The 24,311-nt window shown below is 39.6% G+C and overlaps 2 protein-coding genes across 2 annotated transcripts; both read right to left on the bottom strand.

Annotated features, from left to right (window-relative positions):
* Window positions 1-1,438: 1,438 nt before the first annotated feature.
* pdpr (pyruvate dehydrogenase phosphatase regulatory subunit) lies at window positions 1,439-15,682 on the bottom strand. Its single transcript, XM_017711880.2, has 18 exons — window positions 15,333-15,682; window positions 13,765-14,044; window positions 13,392-13,525; window positions 13,209-13,290; window positions 12,686-12,849; window positions 12,440-12,561; window positions 12,224-12,341; window positions 11,549-11,698; window positions 10,755-10,947; window positions 10,523-10,647; window positions 9,665-9,820; window positions 9,264-9,397; window positions 8,357-8,505; window positions 7,765-7,877; window positions 7,466-7,560; window positions 6,409-6,498; window positions 6,147-6,329; window positions 1,439-4,650 (listed from the first exon to the last, which is right to left on the bottom strand). Exons 2-18 carry the CDS (start codon window positions 14,031-14,033, stop codon window positions 4,246-4,248), a joined length of 2,682 nt encoding a protein of 893 aa, XP_017567369.1. The 5' UTR covers window positions 14,034-14,044; window positions 15,333-15,682; the 3' UTR covers window positions 1,439-4,245.
* A 4,478-nt stretch (window positions 15,683-20,160) lies between these two features.
* Window positions 20,161-22,518, bottom strand: LOC108435847 (regulator of G protein signaling 9 binding protein). The gene has a single exon (XM_017711997.2). It carries the CDS (start codon window positions 21,791-21,793, stop codon window positions 21,065-21,067), a length of 729 nt encoding a protein of 242 aa, XP_017567486.1. The 5' UTR covers window positions 21,794-22,518; the 3' UTR covers window positions 20,161-21,064.
* Window positions 22,519-24,311: the final 1,793 nt, after the last annotated feature.

The raw sequence follows: 24,311 nt of genomic DNA, 5'->3' as shown, positions 1-24,311 counted from the left end.
GGGGGTATGGAAATATAGAAAATATGTTCTGTAAAGCTTGTGCAGGCTAGCAACAGTTGTTATTAAAGAACACATTTGTGGGCAAAGTATGGAGGGACAGTCGACAGACACTTGCACAGTATCTGTGGTTCATGAAAGTGCCTGTTTACTGAGTAGCACTACTGAGAACTAGAATATGAATGCTGGATTTAAATGCAGTACACTGCCACTATGTGCAGTCTCTGCAAAACCTAAAGGTTAAAACCATCGAAGTAATAATACAGAGCTAACTGTGCAGCTGTACCAAAATGATGAGCCTATTTCGTCTTGTCCCTTTCTCATAACCTAATCCTATCTCCCTGCTATAACCAGCCAGAGATGAGGAATGAAAGAAAGAAAGAAAGAAAGAAAGAAAGAACTCATCCAGAGCACCTGCCCCGTCCCACTAACCTGGATCTGATAGTAATCCAACACTCGCCTTCCCACAGCATGAAGAGAAACCTGGCACACCACAGCTTCCCTCTGCCACACATGCCGACCTCAAAGCCACCGGTGATCTGATCCAATCAGGTGCTCTTACAGAGCTGGATCAGATTTAAAAGGAGACAAGCCATGCTACCAGTCTGTAAGGCCTGGACCTGTCCGGCTGGAAATGTACACCAAGAGAGGGAAAAAAAAAAACAAAAACATATAGCACTGTATGTGAGGACACTGATACCTAGTCTCTGTAGCATTCCAGCAGTGACAGGGCCTATGATAATGACAGAAGCATTAAAGAAACTTGGATAGTGAGGGTAGTATCCAATAATTCAAAGCCTGATGAAAAGCTTGGCCTTTTCTGATGACACATCAGAATCTTTTTCTCTTATACAAGGTCACCATCACAAAATATAGTTAAGCTCAAAGAAAAGTACAGGGCCTCCTCAAGTTTCCATCAATCTTGTGAGTCCTTGGAATCATTTCTCTGCAATAACTTTCTCTCTGGCAGCCTTACAGAACCTGAATTGGTACATGGTCTATGAGTGACAGACCCTGTCTGCTTGGGTAGTCCTGACCGTCATTGGGGTGTGCTTTGGCCTTGTGTGTGTGTGGGGGTGGGGTGTCTATTGTGCTATTCTGTCACAAGAATTTACCATTCTTTCCTGCATGTGAATCAACCTCTAGACCTGTAGGCTAAAATGATATGAAGTTTAAAATAAATCTGCATTGCCTGTGACTTGACCATACAGGGTAAAGCATTAAAAACAAATACAGACAGTCAATACAGACTAACACTGCAGAGATAAAGATTAATATTAGGATTTCAACAGACAATAGGGCACATTGCTGGGACAAACTAGAAAGCTTTGGAAGCCAAACCAGGACCTGAGGAGAAATACTGCCCCCTAATGTAAAAACCAAAGCAGTGCATGCGCAACTAAATTCAATACTGAAAAGGCAAAAAAAAAAAAAAGAGCCATTTAATGTATTTTGCTTTATGAACAACAGTTATAATACAGATACAACAAAATATCTGTACAACAGATCATAAATACAAGAACCACAGTGGATCAAAGGCAAGTTATAATAACAGACTCAATTCTGGGAGACAAAGTGGAAAGGAGTTTCATTTGAGATGCAAAATACAGCAGCCAGAAACAAAAGCAGTACAGAAGTCAACAACACTGCACAACTTAGATACTCCAAGTGCATTGGAATAGAAGACAATACATTTTACACATTTTCGAATTAGTATTCAAAAAAATTTCATTTGTAGATCATAGATCAGTCAGGGCAAACCCTGCACAGCTAATACATTCTCCCAGCTATGGTTAACTTTTCAACAAAATTCACTGAAACTGGATGCCTAAGTCTTGAGAATCAGCCTGAATCTCTGGAGGATAAGAAATCTAAGATTCATGCTGTTTTTTTTTTTGTTGTTTGTTTTTTAAATGTAGTCTAAAACCCTGCCTCCTCCATGCTCTGTATTCAACTTATTCTGAACTAGCAACAACTTACACTCTCATAGTTCTCAAAATAAAAGGCACATATGCAGAATATCCTTAAGGTGCACAGTAGATAGTGTCTAGTCTCTGCATCAACTCTTCAATGGATAAAGACAGACATTGATACAAGTGCTAGAAAATCACTGTAAAAAATAAAACATCAAATTGTTCCTTCGAATCATGCTTCAGCCCTACTGAAACAAACAAATGGAGGCTTAGAAAGGTATTTATAAATGTATAAAAAATGTACTGTAATCATAATGCATATTAGGTCTGGAGTAGCATGTGATTTGGCTGATTTCCACCAAATGCATATTAGCCTATACTAAACAGCCCTTGGTGAAGTCAATGTGTGGTTTGTGGCTCAAGGCATCTCCAGATTCCATGATCAATCAATGTTCAATGGTTTGTATAGTGTAGTGAGTAACACCTCTGCCCTCTTTACTATAGACTAGAGTTTGACACCCGGGCAAGCACGCTATAGTCCTTGGACGAGATTCCTAACACTACCTTTGCCCACCTATGTAAATTGTAAGTTTCTCTCAATAAGAGCAGATAATATCTCTCTCAAACAGAGTAGATCACCTCGGTTATAAAGGCCAGAAAAATCTGAGAGACTTGATTGAATGAGAATGCAATAAAAACACTCTCACATGACAGAAAATGTGAGAAGTACCTTACAAGATAATTAAGTTAGGTCTACATTAACCCAAGCAGTAAAGATCCACTACAGAGGAGTTCAAATGTGCAATAAAAGCAAGTCTTCAATTACTTTGTATTGCACACTGATTAAACTATTTAAAAATTCTAAGTTTGAACAAATTAGGGATTTATTAGTACATCTTAAGCATAATGACCTTCATTAGGTAGTGCAACAGAACAGTAAACGCACCATTTCGCACAAAAAAACAACTTCAATGAACTAAAATGACTTTCTAAGAGTGTTTCAGTCCTAATAAAGTGAGAACTATAAGGTGCATTTTTCAAATTATACTGGAGTGCATTCTCCTGCACCAACAAAGAATAGCAATGTTTAAAAAAAGAAAAGGTTTAGACATTAAAAGCTGATTTGTAGAGACATATACTATACACCAGATTCTATATACACTACCCACAACCCCATACATAGACATGTAGACACAATATAGACACAGAAAGTGCTGATTTCTGATAATCACTAATTCAGTCGAATCAAACAGGCGAACCGATCTATCGACATCTGAATTTCCAAAGCTTGAGTTACTTAAAGTTCATAAACATCAACTGAAGACCTTTTCATAAAACAGCAAGATTTTCTGAAATGTGCTTTTATACAGGACTGAACCTACATCAAGAACAATTAAATGTGATTTTCTTGTGGATATCTGCCTTTCAAGAAGACATCATGATATCCATTAAGAGGAAACTTAAAAGTACTGTACAAATTTCATATACCAAAAACAATCTTTTGTACACTCTGTCCATATAGAAAAATACATCCCTTTATTTGAAATATACCCTAAATGGCTTGGTTCTTAGAGATCTACAGTGAAAACATGCACCAAGACCAAAACATACATGAAAATTAAAGAGGAAGATGACAAATGCACCATTAACTACTATAATGATTGTGTGGACATCATCTTACCCAATTTCTACGTCACCCTGTTTCTCAGTCACCAGAAAATCCTCAGATACCCCACAAGCCTTCTCTCATTAGTCAACATACAACTAAACAAAGAGACCACTTCAGTCAAAATGACAATCAGATAGTTATACTTTCCAGACCCTGGACTGTTAACTAACTTGCAATCTATGGTACTGGTGCAGACGTACTTATTTGGTCTTTTCCTCTGTAAAACAGAAAATACTGCTCCAGCTCTTTTTGTGCGTTAAAGCAATGGGAACACATCAGTCAACATAGATCAGACTAATTGTTCAAATCCAGAGTAGACCACTGAATCTGAAGTCCCAAAAGAGAGATAACATAGAAAGAGTTGTCACAAGCTGAAACAAAAACAACTACAGCCCAATATTATGAGAGAGACTAACTACATACAGCAGCAAGGATCCTGGCAGATCATTTGGTGTATAACAGTTATTGCACTTAGGAGGCAAAGCAAGAAATAACAGAACCAACAGGACTGACTGTGCAACGAGATGGAGAGGTTGGCACTAGTAGCGCAGTACAAAAGGATAAAAAGTGGAGGTGTATGCATTAAAAGCCATTCTACTAATCCTGTTCATTAAATCAAACCCTTAAACTGGTTCTGTACCTCGCCGCTAAGTCCAGTCTGCCTCCTTACTTTCCCTGAAAGTTGCTCAGTTCCATGTCATCCTTACGCCGTCTCTGCTGGGCGAAAAGTGAGCTAAAAGGATAAAGTTTGGCTTTGGCTGGGTACCTCTGGCCAGCAATGTCCACCTCATAATCACCACGGTTGATGAAGTCAGGAGTGACCACAGCAGGGGTGCCATCTAGGCTGGGTGGGCTGACAAAGCCCAGACACACATGGCGCTCCAAGGTGTAGCTGTAGGCGCTGCTAGTGGTCACTCCCACTAGCTCACGATTGCGGTAGATGGGCTCACCCCACCAGGGCCACAGGTCCAGCTCAGTGTCATGGTCTTCCAAGACCAGCATGATGAAACGGCGGGTGACGCCCTCCTGACGCTGCTGCAGCAAAGCTGCCCTACCAAGGAAATCTGTGTGCTGAGAGAGAAAGAGAAATACAGAGAAAGAGACAGAAAGAGAGAGAAAGAGGGGTGCATATTTTAAGTAAAACATTTTTTGCAAAGTTTATTTTCCAGCTTTGAATCATCAAAACAAATTTTAAAATGCACCCACGGAGAGGTTTTTTTTTAGCTTTCCTGGCACAACTGATGCATATCTACAATATGTTTAGTAAAAATAAAAAAAAACAATTAAAAAAACAATACAAACAGGTACCAGTTATCTATAAATCATTAGTAAAAAACACAATTAAATAAATACACAAAATAAAAGTACAATATAAATGGCAATTATTAGGCCTGTTACAATAAATGCCCATAAGTAGCCCAATGAGAGCATCTTGTCTGCTTATGTGTGTCAGACCAAGAACACTGCAATAGATTTGCTGATTGGTTGGCTTAGAAGAAAGAAGAAAAAAAAAAAAAGTCTTTAGTAGCACTACTGCAAATAACGTTCAGCACCAATGTATAATCATGTTACATGCATCACTGTGCAAATTTTTCATCAACTCTCAACCTGAAAAGTAGTTTATATTGTAATATAATTTATATGTCATATAAACAGTGAATTTATTTGCTCACAAAAACTAAAATATGATGCTTATATGTGTGTCAATTTATTTGTTTAACCAGTTTCAACCTTCTCTTTGTGGCAGCCCAATATTATCTGTGGTTATGATTCAATAATTATTTTTCCAAATCTGTGCTTTATGACGTCAAAAACAAGCGTGCTGGCGATGGAATCTGACAAATCCGTGTGATTGCTAGAAGCATCCAGGATCCAAATTTTGCTCTTCAAACAAATTCACAATATATCAAAAAACACACTTATTGCTGATATGAACTGTTTAAAAGCTGCATGTTATAAGCTTGGCAAATTTACAGAATTGGTAGGACCTCTCTGGTAGAAACATGTAACTGCATGAAACGTATGGAAGAGCATTTTATAATGTGGGTTTTGCTGCATTCCTCTTCGCCAAGCACATTAATCTAAACTGCTCTTTCATAAATGAGTGAAAAGTATGGATGTGTTACCTGCTCACCACAGGTAAGTAACATTATTATTCTTATGACAGCAGGGTAGAACATGTGTCAATTAGTTATGTAGTTAAGCCTCCACTCACTCATACCCATCAAGACAAAATTAGCCAAGTATATTTTATATTGTTGTGTTAACAAAAAGGAGACAGACGGCAGCACTGGAAATTAACTGAACTTCTCAAACAATAGAAGACAAACTCTGAAACACAAGACACCACTAGCAAAGTAATCAGCTAATATTAGCAAAGCAGCCAAGTGACATTAAGTTTCCCAAACATTGAAACTCTGTTTGACAAACAAATTCTTACAAAGTGCAGCTTTAAATAATGTGCTGAGATACCTACGACCTTTGCACAGTATTGCACATGCTAAGATTTGAGAATCTTTATCATATGCACCTGGACAAAAGGACTATGAATACAGACTATTACTCACTTTATCGAACTTGACACGGAACTCACGACCACATTCAAGGGGTGTAGTGAAGGACTCCAGATCCTGTCCCCAGAAGGCAAAGAACTTCTCGATGCGGAGACTACGCAGGGCATAGTAGCCTGCGTTACGAATGCCATACTTCTGACCCACTGCCATCACCTCGTTATACACATGCAGTGCATACTTGGGAAACAAATTAAGTCAAAAAATGTTAAAGGCCATATTAAAAGCAAGTGGTAAAGCAGTATGTGTTGCAACTCACCTCTATAGGGATGTACAGCATGAAGCCTGGCTCTCCAGTGTGAGTCATACTCATTACCCTGATTCCATTGGCATAGCCCACACTCATTTCCTGTAGTGACCACAAAACGCTTTCAGAAACATGTAGCGCCAACATACCCTTTACAGATAACATTTCCATCTGCAATCACTATTACTATTATTTTCAGGCACAGTGCTATTAATCCAAGAATCCAAACAGCTGAACATCAGTCAAACTTCCAATTTGCCATTGTCAGCAGTAAGCAAACCTTGTAGAGACAATAGCCCATACTCAAAGATGAGTATTGTTAAATCAGATTGTAAAATGCAACATTTTGCTATTTTTCCATTTATGCTTGATTTGTGGTTAAATCAAAATGATCATCAATAATATTAGTAATAGCAAAAAAAAAAAAAAAAGTACTTAGGCAAACAAATGCTGCAACTACTCATATTCTTTTAAAAAGACACATTGCACTGTGCTTTGCAGTGGAACTCTGTTCTACTACTGATACAGTAAATTTACTACACCTAAAAAACACAAAACATAGCTTACCTAGTTCAGTAAAAGCCATTTCATATACTGCGGTATTATACCTCAAGCAGTGTTTTAAAAAAGAATTCACACTACCCAAACACTTCATTCTACCATTTAAAAAAAAGCCAAAGACATTTTGTTAATTTCATATTTTATTATTTTCAATATATGTGATTTTACCACAACAAAGCTATGTAACGGACATTGTCCGTTAAATACTTTCCTTTTACTGGCACAATACCAAAATATTCGCATGAATTAGGGCTGCTTCATGTAGATGATATGAATACAAGAGCAACATGGGGCATGTATTTTCCAAATGATATGTTAATAAGGCATCAGTGTGCAGGCACTTGTTTTTGCATATAGAAGATCCCTTATCAGTTGTGCTCAAATCATCAGTTATTTTCGACATCAAACAACAGTTACATAAATCAGGCGCAAAGTCATTCAGGGTACTCAAATTGGTGGTTGTTTTTAATGCAACTCTGATTAATAAGGGCGATTGCCTGCCACTCACCTTACAAAACAGAGATGGGAAGTGCTCCGGAGTCATTGAGACATAAGAGAGTTCAGATAGCACATCCATCGCTCGAGGGCCAATCAGATTAAGAGCTGCAAGGAATGACATGTCAAAGAGGAGAAACTGCACAGTTCTTACAGCACACATGCTGCTACTACAAACCTTCTTCATGTTAAGCACCAAGTGTAGCTTGACAAAATATTAAGCAGAAATTTAATCAACAGAAAATACACACACACACGCACATTTTTTTCCCCTTTTTCCTCTTTGATAAATGTATTAAGCCTCTCTCTCACCAGTGAATTTCCAGCTGACATCCTCTAGGTGAAGCTGTGTATCGCTGGGCATGTGCCTCTTTATCCAAGACCAGCAATGCACTTGTTGATCCGTAGGGGAGATGATAAAGAAACTAGTGGGTCACAGAAAAATAAAACACAAATGTAACATACAGTATAGATAGAAGTTTAAACATTTGGCCCTGTGCATTACATAAATACAGCACTTCAGTTCATAACATCAGTTGTCACATTAAATGACCATTTTGAATACTGCTTCAAAACAACCTTTTTTTGTTGAACTGACAAAAAGCTATCAAAAGTCATATATAAAGTGGAACACCATTGCGACTGGATTACTTGGCCGTAACTCTACACAACTAGAGTGAAACCAAATGGGATGTATTCCATTATAGATACTTTTGGCAAATCAAGACGCACTCCATTCCTTTAAATATAGCAGAGAGGTCTTTTCACCTTTTTTGGGCACAGTCATTGAGCTAACTTTCTTCAAGAAAAATATTTTGGCGCAAGAATCCAATCAGAAGGGACTGCGTGCCTGTGCTTAGAAAGAAGTCAAGAAACATCTTGACCAAGTGATCTCTTGACCAACCTGTTCTTACTAAGGCGCACCACGCTGCAGTCATTTTCATAGCCACCCCTCTCATTGAGCATGCCTGTGTGGACAATGTGACCTACAGGAACATCCAGGTCATTGGCACACAGCCTCTGGAGCAACTCCAGGGCTTGGTCCCCACTTGACTAATAGTGATAAGGATTGAAGAAAAGGAAGTTAGAGTTTCAAAATGTAATTACAAATGAGATTTTGATAAATGCACAACAGCCCTGCCTGATATGGGAATTAAAATGTTTTCATTTTCAATCTCTGACTGGAAATGCAGCCAGTAAAGATCACAAATATGTATGCCGTGCAATTTAACCAAAAACAACCTATATATATATATATATATATATATACACACACACACACACACACACACACACACACACAATTCACAATTATTTTAACAGTACAACTTTAATAGCAACATTTTCCATATTTGATATGCATTCTCCTGGTGTTCTGTCATAAAAAGACCATTAGTGCTATTATTACAAATATTACAAAATCACTATTCATTATTTTGGAAAGCTACATAAAGCGCAATTGCATACATTATGCGATTAGCACAAACAGTCAGCATTCCCTGAATAGCTGATTTGTCCTACAAAAATAAATATGCAATTCCTTAAAAAAGCTCCCAGTGACAGTGGCCACTTGTTGACAACATTTGAAATTGAGATTGGTCATCTTATTTCAAACATTTTAGAAAGCTAGTAGTAAAAAAGTGCAATTCAGCTGCTCACATCTGTGTGCTTTGTGAGCTGTTGGACAGCAGAGTGGATAAAACACTTGCCCCTGCCTCACATGCAGAAATCCTCTCAACGCTAAAAGATAGGCACAACTTCTAAAGCTAAAAAGTACTGCAGAAATACTACATATTGACGTGGTTACTCACTGTGAGCTCAAACTTGGTGAAGGAGGACATGTCTATGACACACACTGCCTCCTTACAGCACTTCACCTCAGCACCAACAATGTCAAACCAGTCTGGCTTGTAGAAGGTTTTACTCTGATCCAAGGCCAGCAAATCTGCAGCAAGAGAAAGGTTTGAGGGCAGAGGAAAAGAGAACAGTACTTAGAAGCAGTACTGTAATCTCTATGATAAAGAACATGGCAGAGGCATACTGTTAATTTTCCTTCATAAATGTTTGGTATGCAATTTCAGTATCTTAAAAGGAATAATCAAGACTCCAACAATCAAAACTGATCAAATGAAAAAGTGTTTGAGACAGCTATTTAAAAGATGGGGGAAAAAATGACCTATTAAAATCAAATCACAAGTCACAAGCCACTCACCCTTTCCAGCAGGGACAAAATATTTGGCACGCTCAAAGCCATGCTTCTCCATCCAGCGAGCTCCCTGGGTGTCTAATCGGTCATACAGGGGGCTGGTGCGCAGCTGCCTGCCTGTCTGGAAGTCCCACCTTGGAACTTTCAGCTCATACAGCAGGGCTAAAGCAGTCAAAGAGTGTAAAGGAATAAGAAACACAAATGGACTTTTTTGTTTTCAACTCTGTTTCACTTTTGCAATGCTGTTCTACATTCAGCCAGTTTATAGTGGAAAATTGGACCAGTCTTCAAAATAAAATAAAAAAAAAAGAACACAATCAGTACCACAGTGAACAGATGGTGCAAACAATGTGGGCTGAAGCCTGAAGACAGAAAATGAAAACAACATGATCCTCCAACATCTGGTTCTGTTATTCTGAATTGAATTGAAAGAAAAATACTCTTTTAAAAAAAATATAAATAAATAAATAAAATAAATAATTCTTCAAAACAGTTAAACTTGACCAAACATGAGTGTGATTAATCACAATTAATATGAAATGATGAAACAAATGAATAATAACAAAAGAACAATTTTGTCCAAAATGTTCTGGAGAACTGTGTAAGCAATAACGATCTTCCCAAGTCATGTATGTACAGTGCACAAATCACTAATGTACTGTGAACTGCCAATGGCACAGAAGTGTTTCTAGAGGGTTTTGATTAGAAGGCTTATCGAAAAAACAAGAACTATACATTCAGGTTTTATTCAAGGAGGATCCTTTACACAAAGAGGTTGAAAAATTATTGCAAACGATCAGCATGTGTTTTCAGTATCTTTTTGTTCTTAGAACACTGTGGTGCTGAACTTTGTTCGGTACTTACGCATGACCTCCATCACACGATGGCGCAGAAAAGTTCGACTGCTCTGCAGATTCCCAAAACGCTTGATGTCCAGAGGCCAGACATTAGCACTTGGGTAACCATAGGTCATCCATTCAGCCAAGTACCTGATTGTAATATAACAAAAAGTTAATATAACAACTTTTTTTTTTAATTCTTGAACAATAGAAGATCCCAGAAAAAGTAAGTAAAACTAGCTCAGCTCTTTTCTTACTTTCCAGCTCCTCCTGCAAAGGACAGGCCAGAGGAGTTCATGCCAGCCAGGACAAAGTAACCATGAACGCCTGGAGTCTCCCCCATGAGACAGCGCATGTCTGGAGTGAAAGACTCTGGACAGTTCACCAGCTGGTGGATCTCACAGGATTCAAGGCTTGGCATTCTCCTCAGAAGGGCACTTAACATGGGCTCTGAAGAACAGAACACAGAAAAATAGAGAAGGACAAATGATCAAAACTAAGATTGTTGCAAAGCAGACAGCTATCAGAACAGAAAATTGTGGTAAATTTGCTTTCAAAATAAGATGTTGAACAGAAATTGGACAAGATAAAATCTGAACTAATAAACAGGCTAGGAGACAGCGGCAGAAAATATTATTTCTGATCATTGAAAATATACACACCCAACCTTGATAATTTTATTAAAATATAAACATGTGCCATGACATGGAGTTAAACTAAGAGTTGAAATATGAAGACAATAAATCACTGTCCTGTTTGGTTTACTTTCAAGAGAATGTCAGAACACAACCTGTAAATAGAGTGTGCAATTAATCCAACACAAACAAACTTTTACATATTAACTATGTAAAAGTGTAAATTGTATTTGATATTTAAACTCAGTCTCACTTTAAATGGGTAATTACACTTTTGTTTGTTTACAAAGACAGTTTTTAAAAATCTGATCATGTGACTATGTTTATTCTCTTGGTCTGCAAATAATGCTCCTATAAATATTCTCACTCCAGAAAAGGAAAATAAAAAAGTGAATTTCTTGCCAAGTTGAACTTACCAAAATGGTCCCAGTCCTCTTGCATGTTCTGGATTTCTAACTGATTGCGACCCTCTGTGAAGATTGGTTTGGGGTTCTTTTCAAAGCCTCCTGATAGAACACCACCCTGCCAGGCCCGAACATAGATCCGCCCATCCATATCCATCACCACTATGTAAAGTCACAAGTCTAAGTTCAACCTTCCAATTTCTCCATCAGTCTAAAGCAATGCAATGGCACAGCAGACATCAGACCTGACAACAAGCTCTGCTTTATTCCATAGAAGTTAAAAGTTATTGGCTTCATTCTGCTATATTTTTCAATTGTTCGATTATACAATGAATCGCATTTTCATTAAGGTTGCAATGTGCATCAACAGGTTCTGGACTTCCTTTGTTTTTTCATCAAAATTTCCTCTTAATAAAACATTGTTGGTTTTATTACAAACAAAAATGTGGTACTGACTGAAAGTTAAGAATCTGCACTTCTGACAGAAATTCTCCACTTTTTAAATTATCTACAAGTGAGAAATAATTTACATGGAATTGCTCCATGTTTTTGTTACTGCTGGTGGCAAAAGAAAGGACAGCCATGTTTGATTATAAAATAACGAACCAGATTTATTTGTATCTTTCAGCATGCTATTGTATGCATGTCAAAAATCTGAAGATAAGAGAACATTTAGTGATGCGTCACCTGGTGTATTGGGTGGCAGAGGCTCCTGCAGAGGTTTGGTGAGGAGGTAAAAATGCTCACAGCCATGCAGGGGTACTGACACTTTCACTTCACTACTCTGGCCGAGCTCATACGCCCACTGAAAGATCAGAAAACACCAATCAAAGGAGTGAAAGTGCACAACTGATCAAAATCTTATTTCAAAAACACAGTATGTGTACAGAAGCATTTTTCAACCTGTCCGGCACAGTTGACGAAGTACTCGCATTCAATGGTGCCCCTTTCAGTCTCCACTCCTGTGACATGACCCTTCTCCACTAGAACATGATTAACACTGGTTCTTTCATAGATCTGGACACCTAGGGTGAACATATTAAGATGTGTGAAGACAGAAAGCGCAATACGTCACTGGAAAAAGGTAGAGGGGCTGTTCCAAATGTAAAAAAACAGAGTCACAAGCCAAAGGTAATAGAAAAATCTCACCATGCCCTACTGCTGCCATAGCAAGCGCATGATTAACATCTGGTGCTGATACCACAGCATCTCTGGGGAGATGGAGAGCACCCACCAAATCATGAATGTTGACCAAGGGATGAAGCTTGGCAACGTCTTTGGGTTTGACGACATCACAGGCAATACCAAGTACCCTACAAACAACCAAGAAACAAAATGGCATAAACTTGAGGAGAGGTCCTCCATTACTCGGGGCACTAAAGCAATTTATGTAGTATGTTTAACGACATTAGTTTAAAATCTTAAGGACAGACCCCTTAGTCTTTTTTCTGCTAATAAAGATTTCATACACCAAGCATAATGAATTTCTTTAGGAATTTTTCACCACTCCAATTACAAAATTTAATGTAACTTCTGAAACAGCTGGAGTCTCTTTTATTACCTATTATCTTTTAAAAGTCTCTTATTACCTATTTGTAGAAAACAAGAACGTGTAGCAGACCAAGCAGCACAGAGACAGATCAAGGTTTTGAAGAGCAGAGAAATTACTTACTTGAGCCTTGATGCTAAGCGCTTCAAGGAAATGAATCGGTCCTGATTCTGAGCCAAACACAGTGAGCCAGTCCTGACAAAACCTACAGAAAAACAGACCCACAGTCACCCTTGTCTCATGCATTCTTAGGAACACAGCAGTTTTTTCCAAAATCTATAATTTGTAGACATGTAGTTTTCACACCTGTTTTGACGCCAGTCTCCTCCTCTAAGCGCTCATACAGCGCATTAGAGTAGTCTGCCATTTGGCTCTCAATAGCAATGGGTTTGGCAACGCTTACTATTCCTGCACTCAGCCGAGTTGTGCCAGCTCCAAGTCTATAACAGACAGAACCAAACAATGAACAATGGAGCTGTACTGAGCCTGTGCTTCACTAAAAAGGTTTATCACTAAAAAGACTTCAAATTATTACAAATTCCACATTCAGGAAACTACACTTTGGTTCAAACAAATGCTGGAGCATATGCCAGCCCCCTCAGTTATTATGTATTAGTATTCTGAGCAAACATGTTGCATACCCTTTTATAATACAGTGTAGGTTTTATCAGACACTCACCTTCCCTGCTCTAGGAGCACTATCTCTGTCCACCCTAGCTTGGCAAGATGATAGGCAACAGATGTTCCAACAATGCCCCCACCACATATCACTACTCGGGCCTGGCTGGGTAGAGGTGTAGGGTGGCTGTCCTGAGCTGTGGCTAAAAGCCGGACTGAGCCCCACAGGACCAGGCGGTCCAGTCTGGGTCCACAGCATCTAGTATCTGAGAAGAGCCGAGGGAGCAGGGCAGGTGAGAGAGCCCTAGAGCTCCACACACAACTGTGCATGGCTCTTCCACCTTAAAAAAACACAGACTAAGTTATAGACACCTACATGTATACACTTTTAAAGCAGAGAAAAAAAATTAGATGCAACTTAAAGTAAAATGAGGCCTGTGTAAGGAGGCTCCAGTCTAAGGGAATCCTACACAGAAGAGGATAAAGAAAATGGAGCCTGTGTGTTTTCCAGCAACACATTCAAAAAAAGAAACACTGATAAATCAAAATGACACTGACTTGAGGAAAGGGCTCCAATTCTGCGAAGTCGCAGAACTAAATACTTTATAGTTTTTCTTACTTCTGCACACCTCAGTCAATTGATGAACAGCCTGCTGCTTTGCAACAGGTATGCTGAAGCAAAAAAATGACACATGGCGGTGTGGTGTTTGAGGCCCCTCCAGGACTGGAGTTTTCAAGGTAAGCGCTGTCTACAGACACGAAAATGACCTTGAACTTGCTATTCTTTGTTCCAAAATGTTCAACACAGGACTGTTCTCAGTGTGATAATCACAAGAATCCCTAGGACGCTCATATTTGTGCTCCGACTCAGACACAAAGAGGAACAAGTAGTGCAACAAGTCGGGCAACAGTGATAAACAACCCCTTCTCAGATCAGATCAGCTGTAACTCAATTGAAACGCAGTTATTCTGGTGTTCCGTGTCTGCTGCAGACTCCCAACACTTGGGTCAGCTGTGGTGATTTAGGTTTGGAGCAAAACCCAAGTAACATAACAAGAACATAGACAAAAAAAATCAAATACAAGATTCAGCTCATAAAAATAATTTATTTCGCCGTTTTGGTGTTTTAGCACTGGTAAGCACTGAACTGCCCTTACTGTGCTTATCTGGTAATTCCGCGAAGGTTACCAGTTAGCCTAGTTGGAGATCGACATACCAGAAGTCAACCAAAATAACCTCAGTAGATTTACATAGCCATTTAATCAAGTTAGTTGAGTATTGTTTCACTTGGCCGCATACAGACTAATTTACATAAAATAATGTAAGCTTTACCAGCATCTACCTTTGATGGCTTGCAGTTTATTCGGGTGAATTACCAAGGTTAAAATTGCCTAAATTACCTACCAAGCAAGTCAACTCGTACATTCTGCAACGTTACACGGTTGACTAACTAGCTACGTTAGCTAACGCTAGCTAGTCAACCGTGTAACGTTGCAGAATGTACGGGTTGACTTGCTACGTTAGCTAACGCTAGCTAGTTAGCGTTATTTACAGCCAAAGCCATAAAGCTAATGTTGGGTTTATAAAGTTAACCTGCCTTCACGAAGGCAATGGCAGTTGCTTACTTACCTGCTATACCCGCTCCACCCCCAATCGAGAATGTTTACTTTTTAGCCGTGCTACCCAGTCGCTTCACTGGAAAGAAAATAACAGACCAGGTCTTCGGACTGCAGCTCGGTGCTAAAACCAGCTAGTTCGCTAACGATACATAGCTCGTAAGCCAGCTAGCCTGCTAGCTCAGTGGCCTTTGCTGCTGTTGTCTGCTGATTGACATTACGACCCCTCTTCTTCTCTTGCTTTCCGGGGCAGACGTGAGAAACAGAGCGCCGCTGTCTTTCTGCAGGAGGGTGCAGCAGAAGGTGGACGCTATTCTACGTGGAGCAGGAGCTTGTACACCTCGCAGCCTGTGCCTTTCAGGTCTGAAACACATTACATACGGTCTCAAGACCACCTTTTATACACTTTTTCTTTCATTCACAGAGGATTTCACAATTTGTGACATAAGAATGAAGATCGTGAAGTCACTTCGAAACACTTCACAAATTAGAATCAGAATCAAGCTCTGGTGGCCAGGTATGCTTTCATATACAAAGAATTTGGTTTTGGTTATGGTTACAGGAGCTCACAGTGCACAGTATCTAACAAATATTTACATGTAGCAAAAAAAATAAATAAAATAACTAAAAATAAAATAAAACAAGCGTTCCTTCCATCATTCATACATGCACACAGTCATACCTGTAAATCTTATGTACTATGTAAATCAAACGCACTATGTGTAAAAGGCTGCATATGTACATATAATGCTTTAGATTAATAACCTATGTTTAAGGGTAAATGGAGCCAGGCCCAGCACCTCTGCAACCTTTTTCTCAATATTATTTACTGTTAGCCTATACTTTGGGCCAGAGCTGTCCAAAGCATGACCCATGAGGAAAAGTTAAACTAACCTCCCCCGTTCCCCCAAAGAGAACAAACATATTTTCTTAAATGCTCTAAAATTCATTTTCTAGTACTTTGGCACACTCCCTCCCCAAGGACAAAAAGTTTGGGTACCCTTGACTTGGGCCATCACAATTTTATAATAAGCAACCTCAATTTGCTGTCAGGGGCCTGACACCCAGTTTTTGGGACGATTCTGTCCCACCTATTACCTAAGTTACCTAAATATATGGTATAAGTAGTCAAAGAAACATTCAATTCGGCAGAATATAATGGTTCCCTTTGTTTTAGGATACTTTCTGCTGAACTTAATGAAAAATAAGATTTAGGGGCTTACTGTCATTCACTGCTCAAAAAATCATCTTCTTGAAAAATCCTCATAAAAGTGAACATTTATTAGCAATTCATGGCAAATGTAATCATTATTCAAAAATAAAACTAATGAAATTGTAATAATGAATAAACAACAATAATTTAAGCCTTAGATGATCTTACTATCTTGAAAAGTGTGCTTGCTATAGCCAAAATTCTATCATAATACTCAAATCAGAGAAAGTGCCATTATCAGACACTAGCCTTTAAAATGCACTATGTCTATTACTATTTATGCCATTGTTGTAATAATGTACTTGGCTCCTGGCCTAAAATACCTGGACAGTTAGATTCCAGACATCTTTTCAGGTGTATGCTATTGTGTGTTGTTCAGTTGAGCAGATGTGGACTGGAGGTTAGGGAACCAGCCCTGTGACCGGTTGCTGGTTTGATCCCCTCGGCTGACAGTCCATGACTGAAGTGCCCTTGAGCAAAGCACCTAACCCCCAATTGCTCCCCGGTGCCATGGATAGAGCTGCTCCGGGCACGTGTGCTCACTGCCCCCTAGTGTGTGTGTTCCTTAGTGTCCATGTATGTGGGTGTTTCACTACATGGATGGGTTAAATGCAGAGGTCTAATTTCACAGAATTGACTTTCATGTAAGTTCCCTTGTATGTACAGGGAAGTGAACAGCATGTTCTGAAACTTTAACAATGTTTACATACTACATCTTACACTATTTTGTTTCAAAAAAGTAAGACAAAAACCTGTTTTTCCCAGGATATGAGCCCTCTAATGCATGCCAGTAATGGATATTGCCAGGGGTATGTGTTAGTCTTTCTCACCTGTAGGTTGAGCTATAGAGCTGGGTTTATTGCACGCTGTATTAGCTCTGTGAGTGAAGGTAGAATGAAAAGCAGGCATCTGGATACCATTTTAATTTTATCCCTACAATCTATACATGTTTTGATTAATTACTTGATTTTGAATATGATTTTTTTCCCATGTCCTTCTGTATTTTGGTCTTCTCCACCTTGAAAAAACAATAGTAAGGTTACAATAGTAAGGGTGTCCACATGTGGTAAGGTGAGGGGTATTTTACAGGGGCATATACTCTTATGCCAATAATTATAAACATTACTTTTTAACTTCATTGAATCCTCTCTTAAGAGTAGAAACTGAGAAATCTGTGTATATAAAGCATGTGATGCTGATGAAGAACCCAGGATGATGTACCAGACTACATAATAACTGAAGTCTATGTGAGAACTAAAAAAGTGCTACCACTAAGAGACAGTAAAGGGGTTCCAACTGTTTTTTGTTGTTAGTCAGTCACAGTTAATGTTGGCTACCTGTTGGATGTGTCCCTCGGCCTTTAAATGTCATTAATTTTCTTACCTTGTCGTCTGATCTGGGGGGCCACTTAACAAGCGTTCATTATAAACAGCCACAGCAGGGAGACTAATTAACTAAACTTCAAGCCACAATCAAAAATCACTGCAACTGCTTAGGCCAGTTTTTTTTCTCTACATCACTAACAAAGGCTTTCAGTAACAATACACCCACTGCATTATGTAATGTAGCATTTGCTGAGGCACTGAATCAGCACGTCATTAGAGGGATTGTTTGTGACCACATGTGTATGACATGCTGAGTGCTGTCTGATCTTGTGCTGTGGATGGAAGGTGTGGCCTTTTTCTTCTGTTTCAGGGGCAAATGGTTTCTGTCAGAATAAGTCAAATTTGCATCCTAAGCACTACAAGTTTCTTTCCATTTCACAGTAGCCCATAGTTTATCCCATTTATTTTAGCTTAAAGGTCACTGTGCTAAGGTTAAGGGCCAGGACCAAAATTAAATACACATTTAAATGGGAATTCCAATGAATTTTCAGAAGCTCTGAATAATAACAAAACAGTCATTCAGAGTGTTTTGATGTGAAATGAGAAACTTACTGACTCTTTACAGTAGTGGTCGTAGGAACCAGGGGTTGAGATTTCAACAATGTAAAAATAGCCATTTTGTTACTATCCAAAATGACTATTGAAACTGAATGTGTACTCCGAGTATTTATAAGTGATGCTGATGATGGTAAAATGGTTGTATATCTGAAAAAAAAAACATTTTTTTGAATACCATTTTGCCAGAACACTCTGCATGTACCTACATCCAACTTCAAGGTATTTTTTTTATTACTTTTTAGGCTGAAACCTTATCTAAAACTATCATAAAACAATGGCTGAGGCATCATGTAATGTACTTATTACCATTTCATGTAATAGCTTTATGTGAGTGAGCTTTTAGAGGCTCGTTCCTGTCACCACCACTGTGAATAATTCTGACTTGGTAAGTTTCTTTAAAATCACACATTTCACATCAATCCACACTGAATATGTTTAATAAATTTAGTTATTCAGAACATTAAAAAATAGGTGGAATTTCCCTTTAAATAGATAAACACAAACTATACAAAGAATTTGACAACAGCAGTCCACAAGCTGTCCATTGGCTCAAAATATCTGATTACACAGGGCTCTTTGTAGTGTTTTACTTAGCAAATTCTGTTTGTCTGTTTTTGTCCCACTGCTGTGCAAGCACTCCTTGTCCTGAAGCAGTGAGACCAAGTTTTACTTGGTGGGAATTCTGATTAGTCTTTGATGCTTGAATCACATTTGCTTTTGCTGGTGGATATGTGCTTGATGGTGTAACCATGGTGATCACTCACCCGCTCAGTAAACTCACTGTGAGTGCACTCAGGAAATTCAATCTTATCTGCTATTAAAGTGCACTTAGCAGAGCAGAGCAGAGCAGAGCAAAGCAGAGAGTGTTAAGATTTTAAAATATGTGAATGACAGGTATGTGATAACTAAGTTCTCCTGGAATTGCTTTATCAGTTTGATTGTATTTAACATGTTTAAAGACATGTTCGAGTTGACTGATGAGTGACAAATATAAATTCAGCCAGCATTCTTTATAGACTGCTACTTTATGTAACAATTTGGATTAATTGAACGATCCTAATCTTCCAGCCAGAGCACTAGAAATTACTGTTTACTCACATTCATATAGAAATACAGTGCACACTGATGATGACAAAAAAAAAGACACAGATTTCTTAAAACAGTAAAGCTCCTCAGTAGCCTATTAAAGGCAACCTCATCATACTGTCCCTGATCATATTAAGCACATTTTTTTTATATTATACTGTTTAAAGGACAAAGAAAAATGTCATTATTTTTGCCCACCTCAAAAAATCTGATTTTAAATAACATCACCATACACTAGCAGGTAGTGAAAAATAATATTAACCAATAAAATCACATTTCATTCCCTCACCACCCCCATATTTTATTAAGTAAAACATTAAGCCAGCTAGAGACCTCCTCTGATACCGTTTCATTCTGAAATACACCCCAGGATTGCAGCAAAATGCGTGGACTTCTGATTCACGTTGACTTTAAAGAAAATGTATACTTGCAAGCAGTTTATGTTAATGCACCAGTTTTCATATTTGTTTAGAATGTTTAGCCCTGTGTTTCTCTAAACCAGCATAGCCAATAAATGCATGTAGTGTTAAAGAAAAAAAATATATATATTTTTTAATCTGTCTCAAGTTAGGTCTATTATGTTGTCAAACAAGACACCAATGTTGTTCACATTATTTATTGTAATAAATATATTCAATTGTATGTACACTATTTCAACATGAGTGCATATGTACAAATTCACTATACATCTGTTGCCAGGTATGCACAGATACACCTAAATGCCACAGTGCACGTTCTAAGGGGCCTTTTGAAGAACTGAAACACTAAGGAACTGTGTGCAGTCCAAAGCTTGGACACAATCACTGGTCTGAAATACCGACTCCAGTGAAATACTGAAAGATATGTGACACTGTTCTCTTGTTAAATTCAGTGGGTTGCTGTGCGTCTGTTGAGCTAGAAGTGTTGAAGTGCGCCTAACGGTTTGTGAGATTTAAGTTGGGCCTGACCGTGCATTCCTGTTACATTCTTAAGCTAGCCAACCTGTCTCTCTGAGGGGGCATCCATAAAGCCGAAGGCTAACAAAAAAGACTTTTTAGTCTACAGCTTAACACGCGTTCTCTCAAAGTTTCCTCAGTAATCCTCATGAACCCTGATTAGTGCTAATATTTCGCAAAGACAGTTGGGATCGTGGTTCGAAAGGCCAGGACTGGCCCTGCTCGGCCCAATTCTGGTGTTATTTTAGCCACTGCACAATTCAGCTTGGCATTCTCTTGATCCACTGTCTCCTCACAGGGAGAAAAAGCCTCCTGTAACCTACTAATACTCCATTATAAAATCACCAGCCTGATGGGCTGGGTGCTGATATCCGCAACGGCAGTCGATTTAGTGTGCCTTGCTCTGTCTCTCCCCTTCATTAAACAGTGCTAACATGTAGGCTAGTGCAGTCTGAGCTTCAGTCTGAGCCCCAAACACCCAGACAGGGTGAGCTGGGAGGCTGTAGGTGAAACACAGTCGGCCACAGTGCTGGAAGAGCTCCCACTTTTTGAGTATATAAGCCTAATTTCAAAGGTTGATCACTAAGTACCCTAGGATGCCGGCTATGAGTAAAACGGCAGTGAAAATGATCCCAGCGAAGACTTTCATGAGGCCCGCTTCGCCCTCTCCACCCTCTTTGGGCTCCTCCTCGCACACGGAGATGACCCCCACCGACGAGTTGCCCACGCTGACGGTAGACTTGAGCTCCGCGCCCGCCTCCTGCTTGGCCTCCACGGCCCACGGCGCCACCTGCACCTTCATCTCCATCTCCTCCATCATCTGGTCCACCTGGGCGATCTCGGTCTCCAAGTCCTTGAGGTCAGCCGTATCAATGCTGGCGTCCGCCTCGTACTTCATGTTCTGCACGCTCATGGCGCGCGCCGCCACCGTCGTGGTGCTGCCCGTCATGCCCGTCTGGATGAAGTGGCGCGTGGGCACCTTGAGTGGGAAACTCTGCCCGATCTCCAGGGACCTCTTCATGTCCACCTCCAGGATCTCCATGCTGCTGGTGAAGAGCACCCACAGGCGCTCGTACTCGGCTCGGTCGTCGTTGCTGATGCTCTTGTCTTTGAGCAGCGCGGTCAGCTTGGTCCGGTTGGCCACGGCCAGCTCCTGCGCCTTCTTGCGGGTCTTTTTGAGCTCCTCGCGCAGATTCTGCGAGTCCGACGTGCTTCCCAGAGCCGAGACCAGGTGCCTGTAGCAGGCGGTCACTTTGTTCAGCGCGTCCAGCATTGTTTTACACTCGTCTTTGCCCATGTCTGCCCCCCAGTCGACGCTTCCCTTCTCACGGAGAAAAAGAGAGAAGACCGGCTGTTGTAGAAACGGTACAGAAAATAATAATACACAAATTATGGTGCGTTGTTTTGCCTCGGCACGCTCGTCCTTTAGTTTTCACAGGAGCCGAGCAGCCATACAGATCCACTCTGCGCTCTCGTCACAGCAAATTCCTCTCCAGCCATGTTCCCTGCTTCTGACGGAGAGCAGTCAGGCTTAACAATAAATGGATCTGTAAACAGCTTTACTTTTGCCCTCGGAGATTAGTCTTCGTCAGTAACCCGAACAGTAGGCGGGTTGCGCATCAATTTAAAACCATGTTCTTTCCCCCCTCAGCTCCGCCGATACATCCGACGGTAATCCAAGAAACGAAGGCAAATGACGGGAGTCAAGCGTTTACCCAAAACTCACAAACACGACCACATCGTTTGAGCGACTAATCCTTCCAGAAGAGACGCAATTTGGCCCTCAGTGAAACTCGTTCGTCGCTGAGAGAAATGATGCTGATTTGCCCTGCCACAAAATCCTGTCGATAGAATGAACCGTCCAGGATGGAGTGTTTTAATCCGTCCTCCTCGGCTTCAGTCGTGATGATGCTGAGATATTTTGTTTTTGTTTTTCTTTTCTTTTTTCATGAGAGCGGCATCCACCACAGATTCGTTGTCGTTTAAATACCACTAGTAGCCCAGTGTGGTCACATGAGCGCGCATGGGCGATGCAACCAGTCAGCGCCGCGTTCACGAGGAGAGCGAGGAGCGCAGCACAACACAGGGCTGCGATTGGCTGAACCGCACCATTATATTTAAATATCAGGAGCGATTGGTTCAACCCTCCTATCAATCAAGCACATCAAATCCGTGACTTTTGTGGAGTGTGGGTTTAAAAGCAGTTTTAGAAAAAGGGAAACGTGTTTTTAGCGATGCTTTCAACTTCTTAAAGAGATTTTCAGGAATTTTGAAAGTTGACGGATTGAAAACGCATCCCTTTGGTTTGCGTTTTTGGGGTGTTCGTCGACGGAATGTGGCAAGAGTCCATCATTTAAAGGGGAATTCCACCGATTTTACAATTTTTTTTTGTATAATCCTATCGCTGAGACGTAAACAAAGTCATTCAGAGTTTTCAGTGGTTTCAGTGAACTGGTCCATTGTAGAGAAACTGTATGTAACCTTCAAGGTATTTTTTTAAAGATATATATTTTAGCCCAAAACGTCATCTAAAACCCATAAAACAATGTATCAGGTATCAAGTGATGTTTTTGTTACCAATTCATGTGACGGAGCTTTTAAAGACATTAAATTCTTCACTTGTCTTGATACCATCACCCTCTACAACAGAGCATTTCACATCAAACCACTATGAATATTCTGTATACACCTTAAATAATTTAACAGAAAATGTTGAAACATTGGTGGAGTTCCCATTTATGGAAGCATTATGCAGTCCTGCTGAGGGGCATGGTATTGAAATTCTGTACCTTTTATAGTACTGACTGAATTAGTCAAATATCACCAATTATCACATCACAACAGTCACTTTAGCAGTCTGGTGAACCAATACAGGCACAAATAGAAATCGCAGCAGTATGTCTGAACACCCCCGCTACAGTGAACACCCCAACTACAGATGCTGGGAGAGTCATTTTTTAAATATATATTGTTAGTAACCCAGTTGATTTACAGAAAACTAAACAACAAAAAAGAAAGGAAAAATGGGTAATATTTTAAAATATAATTTGTACAAAAGATACAAGATTTTTGTATTTTTTGCAAAAATTGATTTTTACGATTGAGATAGTAGCACTGTTACCTCACAACAAGAAGGGCCTTCAGTTCCCTGGCCGGGTGACCAAGGTCCTTCCTGTGTGGATGCTAATGTTGCGTGATAAAATAATAATCCAGTTTGAGCTTTATATCTTTTATTGTACTTTATTTCACTCTTGGACTTCTTTGGTTAAAAAGCTGTACACTTCACTTGATAACTTGAATTTTATCAGCATAGGTAGAATCTGCACTTTAAGTAATAATAATATTAATGCTGCTAAACACAAGTGAATGTTTCACCCAGAAACTTTTCAAGACTGTCAATTAGCATAACATTCTTAAATCCTCATATTAATGTTTGAGTAATGTGCCTGTAGTGAAACCTTTAATTATGAGTCACCTGGCATGTCTTGCATAAGTTGCATTTTTACAATTGTCATGGTTCCCCTGGTCTGTCTCTACTCTTTTCTGTTCCTGTACCAGTCTAATCTGTACACCTGTCCCTAGACATGTACTTTTTGTTGTTGTTTTGGTTCTTATCCCCTCCCCTGTCCTGCCTCCTTGTTATTTGTTTCACCTGTGTAGTTTATAGTGCCCTTACAAGTCGCAGGTGTTTTTTTTTTCTTGTTTTCATTATATTTATACCCCTGGGTTTATGTTGTCCTCTGGTTTTTCACTTTTTTGTGTAAGCATATGTTTGTTCTTTGTACTGCTCGTTCATATTCTTTCCCTGTGCATGT

Source organism: Pygocentrus nattereri, chromosome 7 (assembly GCF_015220715.1).
Source record: "Pygocentrus nattereri isolate fPygNat1 chromosome 7, fPygNat1.pri, whole genome shotgun sequence".
Taxonomy (NCBI): Eukaryota; Metazoa; Chordata; class Actinopteri; order Characiformes; family Serrasalmidae; genus Pygocentrus; species Pygocentrus nattereri.
This window is presented reverse-complemented; position numbering and strand designations above follow the sequence as displayed.

Excerpts from the sequence above, each read along its gene's own strand:
- pdpr (XM_017711880.2), bottom strand. The coding sequence starts at position 14,033 with ATGCACAGTTGTGTGTGGAGCTCTAGGGCTCTCTCACCTGCCCTGCTC. Across the intron at positions 11,699-12,223 it reads TCTGCCACCCAATACACCAG|TGGTGATGGATATGGATGGG; the intron begins GTGACGCATCAC and ends GACTTTACATAG. Across the intron at positions 8,506-9,263 it reads TCACCAAGTTTGAGCTCACA|TCAAGTGGGGACCAAGCCCT; the intron begins GTGAGTAACCAC and ends TATCACTATTAG.
- LOC108435847 (XM_017711997.2), bottom strand. The coding sequence starts at position 21,793 with ATGGGCAAAGACGAGTGTAAAACAATGCTGGACGCGCTGAACAAAGTG.